General features: G+C 58.2%; 2 protein-coding genes across 2 annotated transcripts in view; both read left to right on the top strand.

Annotated features, from left to right (window-relative positions):
- The window catches only part of ZPR1 (ZPR1 zinc finger), a 12,123-nt gene that overhangs the window by 3,685 nt on the left and 7,845 nt on the right, over window positions 1-593 (top strand). The window lies entirely within an intron of this gene.
- The window catches only part of BUD13 (BUD13 homolog), a 6,027-nt gene continuing 5,448 nt past the window's right edge, over window positions 15-593 (top strand). The window contains exon 1 of the mRNA XM_010723716.3: window positions 15-136. Coding sequence (XP_010722018.1) covers window positions 47-136 — 90 coding nt within the window. The 5' untranslated portion in view covers window positions 15-46. The remainder of the gene's footprint in view (window positions 137-593) is intronic.

The following is a 593-nucleotide window of genomic DNA, read 5'->3' as shown; positions in this document are numbered from 1 at the left end:
TTCGGGCGGGCGCTGCGCTGATGGCGGCCCTCTGTCCGCCCTCAGGATGCGGATCGTGGATGACGACGTGGGCTGGAGCAGCATCGCCGCTGTGCCCGAGAAGGAAGAGGAGGAGGACGAAAGCGACGTGCCCGTGGTGAGCAGCTGGGCCCGGGCCTGGTACTTTGCAGGGGAGGAGTCTCTTGTGGGGCGGTTATGATTGAACCGCTTACGAACAGCGAAAGCGGGGGCTGGGCGTCGTGATGGCTGTTAGAGCCTTAAAAACGGCCGGCGGGGTGAGGCAGAGGGAGAGGAACGGCTATAGAATGTGCTGTGTGCTGACTGGGAACATAGGAAGGGAAGAGAGTAAGGCTGCAGGCAAAGCCTTTGGATCGTTCTTTCTAGTGCGGGAATAGTTGCCCTGTCCCTGGAGGTGTTCAAGGCCAGGTTGAATGGAGCCCTGGGCAGCCTGGGTTGGTATGAAATGTGGAGGTTGGTGCCCTGCTTGTGGTAGAAGGGTTGGAGTTTGGTGACCCTTGAGGTCCCTTGCAACCCAGGCCATTCTGTGATTCTGTAATAGCTGATCCTTTGGTTTAGAGAGCGTAGATCCTTTT

The sequence above is a fragment of the Meleagris gallopavo genome, chromosome 26 (genome assembly GCF_000146605.3).
Source record: "Meleagris gallopavo isolate NT-WF06-2002-E0010 breed Aviagen turkey brand Nicholas breeding stock chromosome 26, Turkey_5.1, whole genome shotgun sequence".
Classification (NCBI taxonomy): domain Eukaryota; kingdom Metazoa; phylum Chordata; class Aves; order Galliformes; family Phasianidae; genus Meleagris; species Meleagris gallopavo.
This window is presented reverse-complemented; position numbering and strand designations above follow the sequence as displayed.